Source organism: Alexandromys fortis, unplaced genomic scaffold (genome assembly GCF_014885135.2).
Source record: "Alexandromys fortis isolate MF-2015 unplaced genomic scaffold, M_Fortis_MF-2015_v1.1 scaffold_9, whole genome shotgun sequence".
Taxonomy (NCBI): domain Eukaryota; kingdom Metazoa; phylum Chordata; class Mammalia; order Rodentia; family Cricetidae; genus Alexandromys; species Alexandromys fortis.
The window spans coordinates 20,150,744-20,162,186 of record NW_026067892.1 but is presented as its reverse complement, the minus strand read 5'-3'; the positions used below and the strand labels follow the sequence as shown (position 1 = coordinate 20,162,186).

General features: G+C 51.6%; 1 protein-coding gene across 1 annotated transcript in view; it reads right to left on the bottom strand.

The window, feature by feature from the left end:
* The window catches only part of LOC126498939 (cadherin-23), a 71,232-nt gene extending 63,122 nt beyond the window's left edge, over window positions 1-8,110 (bottom strand). Inside the window, exons 1-4 of the mRNA XM_050137953.1 lie at window positions 7,965-8,110; window positions 7,544-7,672; window positions 6,355-6,483; window positions 5,493-5,720 (exon numbers count right to left, since the gene is read on the bottom strand). Coding sequence (XP_049993910.1) covers window positions 5,493-5,618 — 126 coding nt within the window. The 5' untranslated portion in view covers window positions 5,619-5,720; window positions 6,355-6,483; window positions 7,544-7,672; window positions 7,965-8,110. The remainder of the gene's footprint in view (window positions 1-5,492; window positions 5,721-6,354; window positions 6,484-7,543; window positions 7,673-7,964) is intronic.
* Between the last annotated feature and the right edge of the window lie 3,333 nt (window positions 8,111-11,443).

Genomic DNA, 11,443 nt, shown 5'->3' with positions numbered 1-11,443 from the left:
CAGCTAGGATGAAGGCTGCAGAAGCCTGGTGATCTTTGATAATCTCAGTCCTGGTAGTAGGCTACCTCCTGGAAAGGGGTTTCCTGAGTGTGAACTGGAGCATCACCCCAAGGTTGACCTGGCTATAGTGGGAGCCTCGGGGAACTAAAATAGGCAAAAGAGGAACTTGGGGTGCCAAGTGGGATAGTGGGAGGCACAAGTCCTTTGAAAACAAACAGCCCAGCTGAATGCCAGTCCCAGATATAGAGAGCATGAACCATGTGGCCCATGCCCTGCATGGCCGCTCCTTTCCCCTGACACTTTCCTTGCCCACAATGAATTTGAGTCCTGGGAGGGCAGGGAGTAACAACAGTTTGAGGCTGCCTGGGGAACTGATAGCTGATACACAATCGTTGGGTAACTGGGCTGAATCAGGACCCCAGGATTATACTCTGGGGACCTAGCTTTGTCTGGGCCTGCTAGGATCTCCGTAATGGCATTATGGCTTTAAGCTTGTGATGCCAAGGGATAAACATTTCACTGGGTTTCGTGGTTCTGATCTGTTGGTGTGGCTTCCTGGAATATTTGGTAGGAGGAATTAAGATGTGATGATACAGCTGATCAGAGTGTTGAGATTGATTGCTAATGCCTGCCTTGGATACAGGAAGAGGAAGTAGCAGTATGGATGCCATTTCTTAATCTTTTTTTGTTAAAATATGCTTCCCCAAAGATTTTCATGTGTGTTTTTGCTTATTTGACATCAACCCTGAAAGTCTTTTTGTGTGCATGTGTACAAAGGATGCATGAATATATGTTTATGTGTATGTATATGGAAGAAGGAAATCACCATTGGGTATCTTCCTCCATTCCTCTGCAATGCATTTTAGAAAAGATTTATTTACTTTATGAATGTTTTACCTAAATGCATGTATATTCATCATGTGTATGCCTGTTGGATCCCTTGGAACTAGAGTTATAAATAGTTATGAGCTGCCGTATGAATGCTGGGAATCAAACCTGGATCCTCTGCAAGAGCAACAAATTAAAAGATGGGTTTTAATTACTGAACTATCTTTCTAGTCCTACCATTGTATTTTTAGTATATATTTAAATATTTTATGTGCATGGGTTTTTGCCTGCATGTATGTATGAGCACCACATGTGTGCCCGGTGCCCTGTGGAGGCCGGGGGAGGGGAGCACTGGATCTGTCGGAAATGGAGTTATCGACAGCTGTGAGCTGCCATGTGGGTGGAATCAGCCTGGGTCCTCTGGAAACAGAGCAAGCGCTCTTAACTACTGAGCCATCTCTTCTAGGGCCTCTGCTTTATTCCTGACAGACTCTTCAGTGAATGTGGAGCTCACCAATAGGCTGGGCGGACTGAGCAGTAAGCTCTGTGGATCTGCCTGTCTCTGAACCCCGCCTACCTCTACCTCCACCCTACCCCCATCAACAGCTAGGGTCACAGACCACATGCCGTCATGTCTGGCTCTTTTCTGTGGATGCCGGGAATTAGAACTCGGGTCCTCATGCTTGTGTGACAAGCACTGTATCTACTGAGCTACCCCACCAAGAGTCTTTACTGTCCTCTCTTAAAGCAGAAGGAAATGGAGGTTCTGAAAGGCTTCTGTGTGGCTGGTGGGATAACTGGTGGCTCCCATTGCCTCTCAGGCCTGTCCCCCCTCTCCTCCCTTCATTGAACCAAACAGCCTTCTTGCCCAGGACCTGCTCTTGCCCTCAGCTTGTGCACACTGGGCTCCTGAGAGGTGAACCTGAACCCACAAGTTTGTGGTTCCAGTTTGCTCCATTCCAGAAATACATTCTTATTTATGCTCTGTCTTCTCTGGCCTTCTCACGACCCAGAGGACCTGTGCTAATGTGTGGGCTCCTCCCATACCATTTGTCACTCCCTTCCTGCCTGCTGACCTCCAGGCCAAATGACTTCTGGTGGGCACTGGGGCCCATGCACTAGACATGTTGGCATCAGGGGAAAGGGAAGGGACCAGAGCTCCGTCTGACCACTGAGTCCCAGGAGCTCGGCCAGCTGTGTGTCCAGCATCTGGGGAGTGGCAGAATGCCTCTCAACCAGTAAGGTGAGCTACAGCTGGGGCTTTATTGGCCGCACATCCTGTTGCTCTCTGACAGCGTGTTTGATAAATTGCTTAAAAAAAAAAAAAAAGTCAAGGTGAAAGGCCAGGGGCTGGGTTCCTCTCTTGCTGACCTGGGGCAGTTCTGCCTTCCTGATGTGAACACAAGGAAATGCCCAGGCTGGGGGCCGGAGGTATTCCCCGGAAAACTGGGGTCCTTATTGCAGAGGCTCGCTTTAAAAAAATGTAGTGAGCTCTAGGGTAGCGTTCCCACCTCACGGCCCACCTTGGAGCCCCGGCCAGGGGTGTGGGGTGTGGATTTTCTCTCTAGTAACCCGAGTAGTCAGGGTTATCTGCAACTGTATTTCCTGCTGCTGGCTGCCATGCGTATGTCAAAAAGGGCACCCTCTTTCCTAAACCTCCTGCCAAGGTGCCTCAGGGCCAGGGCCTCCTCTTTGCCTTCCGTCCTTCCTCCCTGGACCCAGCCCTTCCTCCTGTAGGGGCCCCTTGATAGCCACTTGGGCCTTGCCATAGTCCTGCCTTTCCTGCCCGTGGCTCGGAGCTAACAGAGGTCCCAAGCAATACAATGATTTCCTCTGGCCGGGTGGCAGGCCATTGTGTGGCAGGCCTAGGGCTGGCCCGGATGGCCCTAGCAACCCAGCTGTCCCTGGCCTGGGTGATACAGGGTAAAGGCTGTGGATAGGAATGTCCGGCTTTGGGAGGCAAGGGGATGTTACCCAGGGAAGAAAGAAGGAGAAGGGGTGTGGACACAGGGGTTCTTCTGGGATATGGGGACTTTCTCGGCAGCCGATTCCTAAACCCTATGCTACAAATAACACCTGTAAAATGACTTAACGGGCAGAGACACTTGGAGACAAGCCTGATGATCTCAGTTCAAAACCCCAGAACCCACATGGTAGAAGGAGAGAACTGATTTTGATAAGCTGGCCTATGATTTTCACATGCATGCTGTGACAGGTATGCACCTGTGCCCATACACATGCCTTCCCCTCACAAAAATAATAAATAAATATTTAAAAATATGATGATATGGCCTACATAACCTTCCTGATCTCTGGCTCTGAGCTCCCAGCACTGGGTCACATCATGCCCAGCGTGTCAGTTTTGTCCTGTGTCCTTCCCCCAGACTGTCTGTCTGTGGTGTCCTAGCCTGTGGCATAGCCTTGCTGCTGCAGACTTAAAAGGATGAAGCAGCTCTCCCAGATAAACAGCTACGGAGACTGTGTAGTCAGAGGTCTTGTCTGAGGCTGAACACCGCCCAGGGCTGGCCTGCAGCTGTGAGTCCCACCGCTTGCCTCTGTCTGGGAGGATGCTCAAACCATATCATGGGTGTGCTTGGTAACTCCACCGGACTGGCAGGCAGAGAGGGGCCCATTGCCCCATCTCCAGGCAGAGGGGAGGGTTTCATGCTTGTCTCTCAGATCCTGCCCCTGAGGTCAATGTAGTTTTTCCATGAAGTGATTATAGTGATTTCAAGTCACAGGGCTAAGGATATGGCTCAGTTGGTGGAGTACCCCCCACAGGATCTATTTTCTCACAAGTCATGGGATCAACCCCCAGCACTGTATAAACCGGGGCATGGTGATACACACTTAAAATCTCAGCTTTCTCAGGAAGTGGAGGCAGGAGGATCAGAAGTTCAAGGCCATTCTCAGCTGTATTCTGAGTTTGGACCAACCTAGGCTACATGAAAACTTATCAAGACACTGATCAAATGACAGAGCTCTGTCTTCAATGCCAAGAAACCACGACACCCCGAAGAATGGATTTTCCCACTTCACCTATTTCTCCTGTGATTCTTCCACTTAGCATCAGCTTTCTTTCAAACCAAGAAGTCCAAGAAACACCAACTGTTACCGAGCACAAAATCAATCTTGCAATTATTGAGGCTGTATATATGAAAAGAAGGCAACCGACTTTTGACTCTGTAGCTGAAGGTCTGGTACTTGTAGCCAAACGTATCACTGAAGATGACTGAAACTGCATCCTTCCACGGCATCACAAAAACAATACCCCCACCCCCCCAGTTACCCATGTCCTTTTGAGCTCACTAGCATGACTGGCTAAGCTAGCAGACACCAAGCTGTCCTGGCAGTGAGGATGCTGGTTAGGAGGCAGGGCGGAGTGAGTCTTGTTTCCCACTTCAAAATGTGATGAGTGTTCCTGGGGCTGTTGGCCCAGTTCCTACCCCATCATCAGAGTTATTCCAGATGAATGCCAGCCTGGACCTGCTATGCCCTCCTGCAGGGCCATTGATACCACGGGTACCTAAAGACAGCTCTCGGGGGTCGAGAGCACCTAAGTGAAACGTATCCAATCTTCACCTTCATTGAGGCCACACTCTGTGCAGTGTGTGTGACTTGCTCTGGCCAAGAGAAAGTCACAGAGGAATCCTGTACCAGCTCAAGCCTGGCAATCACTGGGCCTTGCATGTATCCTGTGCTCTTTTCCTTCTTGGGCCTTCGGAACGGGCATAGGTTTGCTAGTTAGAGGGGCTGTCCCTGTCACCTTCGACGGATGCCAGTCAACCCCCAGAAGTACAGCCTTACCGGCTGACATGCAGCAGCATGCACAGGACAGGAACCCCAGCTGAGATCTGAACTGTCTGGCTGAGCTTGGTCTATACCACGCCTGCAGATCAAGGCCTTGCTTCACGCCAGCCCTGGGTCTGATCTGCCTCACTGTGGGAGAGATGGCAGACGCGATTCTCCCCGCATCTCCCGTGTTTACCATGCCCTTGTGCCAACCTGAGCTAATTCAGTTTCCCAAAACACCAGCTCCGCAGATCTTATCTGCCTTTACAGGTAACAAAGGTGAGGTTCTGGCAGGCTCTGACTGGCCAGCTTTCAAGGTCCCAAGTCACAGGCCACTCACTCCTCCAGCTCGCTCCCTGTCTCCACCCAGTCTACCGGCCATGCCTCCTTCCCCAACTCCGCAAACCACATAGCCGTGAGCATCATATAATCATGGGCTGTGGCCCTGGCCGCCCAAGCATCAGACAGGATGACAACCGTCAGCCCTTCCTACCTCCAGTGTTGTGACAATGCCACGCCAGTCTGCAGAGAGAGGGCCAGAGGGCTGCACTGCCTTATGGTTGAGTGTGGCCCTGCAGAGCACAGTTTGCTCACCAGTCCCTCTTACTCCCTGGCCAAGGCCTGATGTCAGGCTCATCTGATAGCATCATTTAGTGAGACCAGAAGATGGACAGAGACCCAGAGCAGTGCAGAATAGAGAGACCCAGCTTCCTGCTTGGCATACACCTGCCCCGTGAGGCTCCTGGGCTGTGAACTAAAGGTCCACAACCTAGGAGGTTTCAATGGTTTGAGGGCTATGCGGGGCTTCAGCCCTATTATTTGGCTTCTCCCACACAGGGGGCAGCACTATCCCATCCACTTCCATTGCTTACCGACAGTGTGGGGGTGCCCTCATCCTCCACAGTGACCACCAGATGGTAGAAATTCTGGCGTTCCCGATCAGGTGGGGCAGGCCGCGTGGCAATCTCACCGCTGATCCGGTCCATGCGGAAAGTCATATCCTCATTGCCCTCGGTGATGTAATAGGACAGGACACTGTTGATCCCAATGTCACGGTCAGTGGCTCTCACCTGAACCACAGAGGTGCCTCCGCCCACATTCTGGCAGGAGAGCAGAAAGTGGTTATCCCAGGGTCACAGCCTTCAAGGAATAGCCTTGCCCTGCTCCTGGCACCTCAAGGCTTCACTTGGGGCCCCTGAAAGCTCTGCTTTGTGTCCCCTGGGGCAAGGATGAGGTGACAGGATGCTGGTAGACAATGTGTTTTGGACACCTCCTACAGGACAGGTCCTGGGTGAGAGCTCCTTGGTTCTGGTCTGGATCTGTGAGCTCAGATTGGATGCTCACATTTATATATGAGAAAAACTTCAGGTGCTGCAGGGGAAAGATGCATGCACAGCCACACAGTCAATCAGAGGCTAGTGTGGGCATCTGCCCCGAGAGCGGGGCTCTACCTTAAACCACCTTCCTTCATGAGCTGCCCCTGGCAAGGCTTGGAAAATGTCTTCCTGCAGTCAACCAACCTTAGTGACAGGTAATGCATATATTTGTTTGAAAAGGAAGCTATTGCAGGGTCTCTGCTTCTACCACAAAAATATAATGAAGGGCTGGGGACTAGGGCTGCATCTATTTCTATTCTGAGGAGTGAGTGACCAGTGGGCCAGGCAGACATTTAAATGGGTGTCTCGTGGTCAGCTTTTGTCCATGGTCCACCCTGGGTATCTGGAGTGTCTTTACCTCATTCACACTGACGTTGTATCCAGAGGGGCTCTCAATCACTGGAGGGTTGTCGTTGACATCCAGAACGGTCACCTGTAGGATGTGTTCTTTCTTCCGTGGAGGGGTGCCACAGTCGGAAGCCACAACCTGTGGGGCGAAAGAGGAGGGGGCTCACAGTTAGGACTAAACTATGGGAGCAGGGCTATGGAGCTCAAATACTGTCCCTTTGATAGGGAGGACCCGGGAGAGCCAAGAGACTCACTGATTCACCTTGGTCTTATGCCCGTCACCAAGTTCTCCCCTTCTGCTTATGCTACAGACAATCCTTGCCTATGTTTTGCCAGGTTCATTTGGCAGCTGACTTCAGTGTGAAGAGCCAGCACTTCCTGACCTGCCTGTGTTTTGGGCTCTGTTAGCCCCTTGACCTTGGGTCTGAGATGTGATTCAAGCCTTCTGTCATTCCAAGGTGGCCCCTGATAAGCAGGAGAGGCCTGAATTTTTTTTCAATCCTCTGGAGTTCCAACTACCTGCTGAGCCTATCCTGGGGGACTTCAGTGTGGCCTTGGTGTTCTCTAGGTACTCAACCTCTGCCAAGGAGCAGTGCGGGCCCAGAGATTCAGTGTCTGCTCCAGTCAGTGTGGTCCTTCACTCTGCAGCAGAAGCAGGCTAGGTAGGGTTCTTTTGCCCATTGCATATGTGGGGAAACTGAGGCCCAGCCAGAAGAAAGAAGTTGCCCAAGGGCCTAGCCATGTTCTTAACAGGGTCAAAGTCCCAGTGATTCTACTAAGCATTCTCCTGGCTGTTTCTGTTTGTTTGGCTTTATTTATTTATTTTTAAAGACAGAGTCTCATGTAGCTCAGAGTGGTCTCAAATTTATGAAAATATCTTGAGAACAGCCTTGAAGTCCTGATCCTTTGGCCTCCACTCCCTCCTGCGTGCCGGGATTATAGGTGGGTACCAAATACCACCATGCCTGGCTCTTCTGACTCTTTTGACAGGGCTCGGCACCATAGCTGCTTCTGCTGGGAACAGAAGCATGGCTCAGGTCACCCTCTCCCATCAACCTTACTGTGGTTAGCCTTGTATGGGCCACATGTCCCACATCATTGGTGACAGCAAGGAAACTGATCACCCAGCTATTGTGTGAGGTGGGCTCCCTCCTGAGTGCTTGGCTGTGGCAGTCCGGGAAGAGCCAATGGGTGCTCACCTTGAGGATGTAGTGGTCCAGTTCCTCCCTGTCCAGGGCTTTAGCCACAAACACTTCACCAATGGAGTCATTGCTGGTGACAATCTCAAAAGCCCCAGCAATGTTACCAGAAGCCAGGGAGAAGACCACCTATGGGAGGAGAGAGAGGGATGGCTGGTCAGGCTCAAGGGGCTGCCTGGCCTCTGTGCCCATTATTCTTCTGCTCTACTGGGTGCTGGAAGAAAGGGAGAATGCCGAGGAAAGGAATCAGACCCACCAAGGCTGGATGTGCCTCACAGGTAGGTCCAGGGAATGTTAGCAAAATAGGTCTGAATCTCACCACTTAAATCCCCCTTCCTGCTTGGTGACAGGAGTGGCTCAGACATCCCCAAAGAAGTAGGAAACACCCTATAGCTTGGGTAGACCCTGGCTTGGTGCCCACCTGTCCATTGCTGCCAGCATCAGGGTCCCGAGCCTTGACAGTGGCTACTTTCTGGCCCACAGGGCAGTCCTCAGGCACACTGATGGCCGAGTCAGAGGTGAAGTCAAAGCGTGGGCTGTTGTCGTTCTCATCCAGCACAGTGATGTAGACCTGGGGACAGACACCCTCAGCTGCTTGCCTCTGTCCGCAAGATGTCCTTAGACCATGAGGTCAGCAGGGACCTTCAGCAAGCATTCAAGCCCAGACCCATCCTAGCTGCTCGCTTCTCCGAGCAATGTGTGTGTGTGTGTGTGTGTGTGTGTGTTCACGTGCAGGCATGTATATGGTGCACACTTATCACCAGGGCCAGGGCAGGGACAGCTGGGAAGCTGGGTTCTGGCTCATGGGAACGAAGGCCAGGAATACCCATCTTGGCACTGGTATTACTTCCTGTTTTTCAGGAGAATTAAGGAGTTCAGATTTTTATATGAAATGAGCCAATGAGTCACAGAAAGGAAAATCAAGTCCAGGCTGGTTTGAAACACAGCTGCTGGCCAGATTCTGGCCTCCTCATTAAAGAGAGAGGGCTAGGTCAGGAGCAGGGATCTACTGTGACCCAGGGGTCCCAGTGGGGAGGGAAGCTCCATGAAATTGCATGTTCTTTCATGTCTGTGGTCTGGACTTCAGATGGACAGGGGCACCTTGAGTAAGAAGAAGGTAGGCCCACTGTGGGTGTAGCCACCAGCCCTGAGAAGACCACAGGCCACAGAGACTACAAAGGCTGCTATGCTTGTCACACTGACTACCAGGGACAGGTTGGGAGGTGGCCTGGGTTTTAGGAACCCAAGGCTAGGCCTCCTCAGGCTGCTCCACCCCAGGCTAGTCCTCATCATCCTGATTGGGGCCGTGACTTCTGGATCCCATATCTGTCTTTTGGAGTGCACGGCACTCACGGTCCTTGTGGGCCCTTCCCATCCTACAGAACGAACTCACTGTTCACTCTCTCTGAAGCAGGCTGCCTTTTTTGGTTTCAGCCACACCCTACCATGTCATCATGCAGCTGTCAGGACCCAGGGAGAGCTGGGTCACCTCCTCCATTTCTGGCTGTGTGAGTTTGGACACGGTTATTCAACCTCTCTGGCTTTCCACTCTCTCAGCGGAAAACTTTCGAAACAAGAACACACACTACACTGGATGCCAGAAGCAGGAAGTGAAAAAATACAGGTGAGGGTGGTGGATAGTAATCTTCATTGTCCCTCCTTCCTGTCTGATGGACACTTAGTCTTTCTCCCAATCAGTCAGTCCTTGTCTATCAGGGAGTATTCTGCATCCGCTAAGCAAGCAAGTTGATATGGGAAATGGAAATGGTAATGCCCAGTGTCCTGTGCTCAGGGCAAAACCCAGCAGAGAAAACTGCTGTGGTTGGACCTTCAAATTCTTTGGCCAGCCGAGGTCCTCACACCATATAGCCTGCATACATCCTGTTCCCTCTGCCAAAAAACAAAAAACAAAAAAACAAACAAACAAAAAAACACCTTTTTTCTCTGTTGGCTTCATTAACTCATTCTGCAGAGCCCAGCTTGAGTGGCCTTCAGCAAGCCTGCCTGGGTTCCCTGACATCTTATGAAGCATATATTAAGCCACAGGGATGCTGTGACCCGGATTTTTGCCTCAATCTAGTTCTTGCTGTGCAGGCTGGGTTAAATCTGCTTTGGGTTTCTGACTATGCCCAACAGAGACTTGGCATAGTCAGTCATTGACCCTGCCATGGCTGCTACTCTGATCTCTTAGTGGTGGATGTGAGGGTGGGTGGTGGGTGGGAAGGGAGCCAGCCTCGGTGAGCGAGAAGAGACGGGGCCTTTTCCAGCTCCCTGTGTCAGAACCTCATTTTTCCCCTGCCCATCCCCCAGCACCCAAGTGTGCAACTCAGGAGCTCCTAGAGCTGAATCTTCCTTCCTGCCCCATCCCCCATTGCTGGGGCAGGGAGGAGTCAGGTGGAGGTGAGCTAGCTGTGGTTTGGCTCCTGGCTTCAGAGAGGAAACTGTACCACCTTTAAAGGCCTTTTCCTGCACCTACACCCTAGTATCTCACACAGTGTGGGGCCAACTGGGCTGTGTATCTGGGGCATGAGGAGAGCAGACAGCTGAGTGGGAGAGAATGCATGAAGTACGTGCCAGCCCCACCAGACAAAGGGGTTCCTGGACACCAGAGTGACATCACATTCTCACGGGATACCCAGCCATCCCAGCCTCCATTCCCTGAACCTTCACCACCACTGAGGGCTGAAGGGCAGCTGGGCCCACAGTACTGAGAGAGATGCTAAGGTCTGCTCAGAGCCCCCAGCTATACCCTCCAAGTCTCAGGCCATCCTGCTGGGAGATTTAGGACCTGGGACTCCTGCCTGCTGCCCCAGGAGTAGAAGAGAGGCAGCTATGTGGGGATCAAATCCCCATTCACTCTGAGTGCCACCCCAGGCCCAGCTCATCAGAGACTTTGTCTCACACCTCTGACTATAGTAGTCACTGTCCCCAAGAGCCTCAGCCCAGAGTCCTGGTAATGGGGCTCATTCAGGTCACCCTGCAATTAAAGCTACCATCTCAGGTACTCCCTGGGCTCTGGCCCTGAGCATTCTCTTTCATCTCTCCCTCCTAAGATCTGCCACCCCTGCTGAGGAGGACAGGGCTACTGGGAGGATCCTCCCCCTCCCCCCAGTTAGGGAGGGAAAGGAAACCCAGAAGTTAGGCAGCTTTCTTTGTCACAGAGCCACTGAGAGAGGTCTCGCTGTCCCTTCCTGTGCATGTTCCGGGTATTTCTTTGTTATCACACTTCCATCTTATGGTCCCATAGGGACCAGATAGAACATGGAGAACAGAGCTTGGGATGGGGAAGAGGATGGGATGGGGAGGTCCTGAAGGGTCTGAGCAGAACACCTGCTGCAGATGTTCATGTGCTTCTCATTTTCATTTTACAATGATGGATTGGTTCAGTGTGTGTTGCGGGGTAGCTGGATGGGAGTAGGTGGATGGGAGTGAGCACAGACGTGGGCCACAGCATTTGTGTGGAGGTCAGAGGACGACTTGGGATTGGCTCTATCCTTCTACTATGGGGGTCCCAGGATCAAACTCAGGTCACCAGGCTTCGTTGCTGTGGGAAAATGGTCTTGTACCCTGTAAAGATTTGTCACTTGTATTGCTTTAATAAAAGGCTGATTGGCCAGTAGCCAGGCAGGAAGTATAGGTGGGGAGACCAGGCAGGAAGTATAAGTGGGGCAAGGAGAACAGGAGAATTCTGGGAAGAGGAAAGGTGCAGTCTGCAGTCATCACCCAAACACAGAAGAAGCAAGATGAGAATGCCTCCCTGATAAAAGGTACCAAGCCACATGGTGAACACAGACAAGAATAATGGGTTAATATATGATGTAAGAGTTAATTAATAAGAAAGTCTGAGCTAAGAGGCCAATCTGTTTATAATTAATGTAGGCCTCTGTGTGTTTCTTTGGG